Raw genomic sequence first — 2,213 nt, forward strand, 5'->3', positions numbered from 1 at the left:
TCTTCAGCCTGAACAAGATGCTGGCAGTTGGAGAATTCAGGATAAAGGATTAGTGGGAAGGAGCCTCGTGCTGAGCGCCCCCTGCTGCCCTTTGGGGGAGGGGAGCCCTTCCACTTACCTTGGAACAAGCAGGAGAGGCTTCAAGGGACCAGTCTGGGAGCTTCATATCGCAGGACCAGAACAGAGATGGCGCCCCAGTGATGGCACAGGTGGTGGCACCTGTGGCTGGGTGGGCCTGAACTGCGTTGCTGGAGTGCGCACAGGGTGTGAGCCAGGCTGCTATAGGTGCAGAGGGCAGGGCCGCCCTGGACCCCAGGGAAGAGACCAGCCTTTGGCCGTCTCTATCCCAAAATGCTTCCCAGTGAGGAGCCAGAAACTGCTCCCCACAAGCCCCAGCACCAACTGGACAGCAACTTTGGCTGCCAGGAACACTGTGCCCTTTCTTGTCCCCATTCCTCACCCCTGGATCTGACCCTCGAGGGGTCAAGACCTGCCTTGACAGAGTTCAGAGACAGGCCACCTGCCCTCAAGCCCGGGTTGTCCGGTTGGAGGGAGAGGTCCCACACTGCATAGAGAGCAGAGGTCCAGCTAGTTCTCGGGATGGGCGCTAATCCCTACATTTGGGAGGTGATAGTGCCGTGGCTGGGATGGGGAAGCCGGTCCGAGGAATGGGTCCATTGCACCCATTGGGTTTGAGGCATGTGGGGACATCCAGGGAGAACTTGTGTCCTCTGCTTCCACCAGGTGACATCCCGCTCCTGGCCTCTGGCTCTCTCTTAGGGATCTGGGAGTCCTTGAAACCATCTACAGGTAAGACTTGTCAGGGCCTGAAGAAACCTTTACACTTGGTCCGGTGGCCGGCCCTCCCTGCGGAGTGAAGGTCATGTGTTGTGCCAGCCGCACCCTCAATGTGGCCTATGCCACAGAAATGTGTGGGACCCAGGTGGTTTCCCAGCCTCCTGATCAGGAGGTGGGGCTTTCCATCCCTCCTCCCGCCGAGAGTCACTTCCCAGTTTCCCAGTCTCACCTAGAAGCACCATACTTGCGGTCTCCTCTCTGGAGCGGGGGTCTCCATGCTTCGTTAGGGCCTGTAGTAAGGGAACAGGGAACAGAAGAGCCTCCTGCCACCTTGCCCAGCCCACCCCTCCGCAGTGCACCACATGCTGGGGAGCCAGGACTCCCCCGTCATCCAGGGCTGGAGGACTGTGTTCTGGCCACACAGAGCTGGCCCTGTCTCGGGGCTGGCACCTGAAGGGTGGGACACATGGCAGTCTGAGGGGGTGCATAGTCCTGATGTAAGTGCCCGCCTGAGGACTTGGCCTGAGTCGGTGCCCTGTGGGCCCTGTGGCTTCCCGGATGACTTTTTCTCCCAGCCTCTGTGGACCTCAGGGCCCAGGCTGCCTGGACAGGGGACTCAAGGGGGAGGGCAGAGCAGAGCAGGGCAGGGCAGGGCAGAGCAGGGCTGAATGTTTAAGGATGGATGAACAAATGAATAGAAGTAATAGCAGCTGATATTTACACAATGCTTATTAAGTTATATTTACTTAAGTATACATATGTAACATATGCCATATTGGCCGGGCTCGGTGGCTCAGCCTGTAATCCCAGCGCTTTGGGAGGCCAAGGTGAGTGGATTGCCTGAGCCTGTGAGTTCGAGACCGCCCGGGCAACTTGGTGAGACCTCATCTCTACAGTAAATAAAAAAAAATTAGCCGGGCATGGCAGCGTGTGCCTGTAGTTCCAGCTACTTTGAAGGCTGAGGAGGAAGGATCGCCGGAGCCCAGCCGATCGAGGCTGCGGTGGCCAGGAGTGTGCCACTACAATCCAGTCTGGGCGACACAGTGAGACTCCGACTCAAAAAAATCCCACAAATAAACCCAAACCAAATATATGGCACATTATGCATATCGTGCATCTTTTCCTCTTCAAGAGAGTCCTAGGAGGTTGAGGCCGCGGTTTAGACCCCGGCAGTCTGGCTATGGAGTCTACATGAATGAATGATCTGGAATCCCCTTGGCCCTCTCTAGAGTGAGTGCCAGCTTTGGGGAATGTTTTCCCAACTTAGGGCCCCACCCTCAGGGGAGTGGGAGGCCTGCGGGAATTGGGGGGTGGGGAGGAGGAGACAGGGCAGTGGGGGAGGCACAGCTGGGACAGCCACAAGCCTGGTGGAGCGGTCCCCGGGCAGGCGTCCTTCGCCCCACTGGGAATGGGCA

General features: G+C 58.0%; 1 protein-coding gene across 1 annotated transcript in view; it reads left to right on the top strand.

Annotated features, from left to right (window-relative positions):
• Window positions 1-351: 351 nt before the first annotated feature.
• TNFRSF1B (TNF receptor superfamily member 1B) overlaps window positions 352-2,213 on the top strand; it is a 39,568-nt gene continuing 37,706 nt past the window's right edge. Inside the window, exons 1-2 of the mRNA XM_021706674.1 lie at window positions 352-544; window positions 745-810. Coding sequence (XP_021562349.1) covers window positions 352-544; window positions 745-810 — 259 coding nt within the window. The remainder of the gene's footprint in view (window positions 545-744; window positions 811-2,213) is intronic.

The sequence above is a fragment of the Carlito syrichta genome, unplaced genomic scaffold, assembly GCF_000164805.1.
Source record: "Carlito syrichta isolate Samal-C Ts95f unplaced genomic scaffold, Tarsius_syrichta-2.0.1 Scaffold315850, whole genome shotgun sequence".
NCBI lineage: Eukaryota > Metazoa > Chordata > Mammalia > Primates > Tarsiidae > Carlito > Carlito syrichta.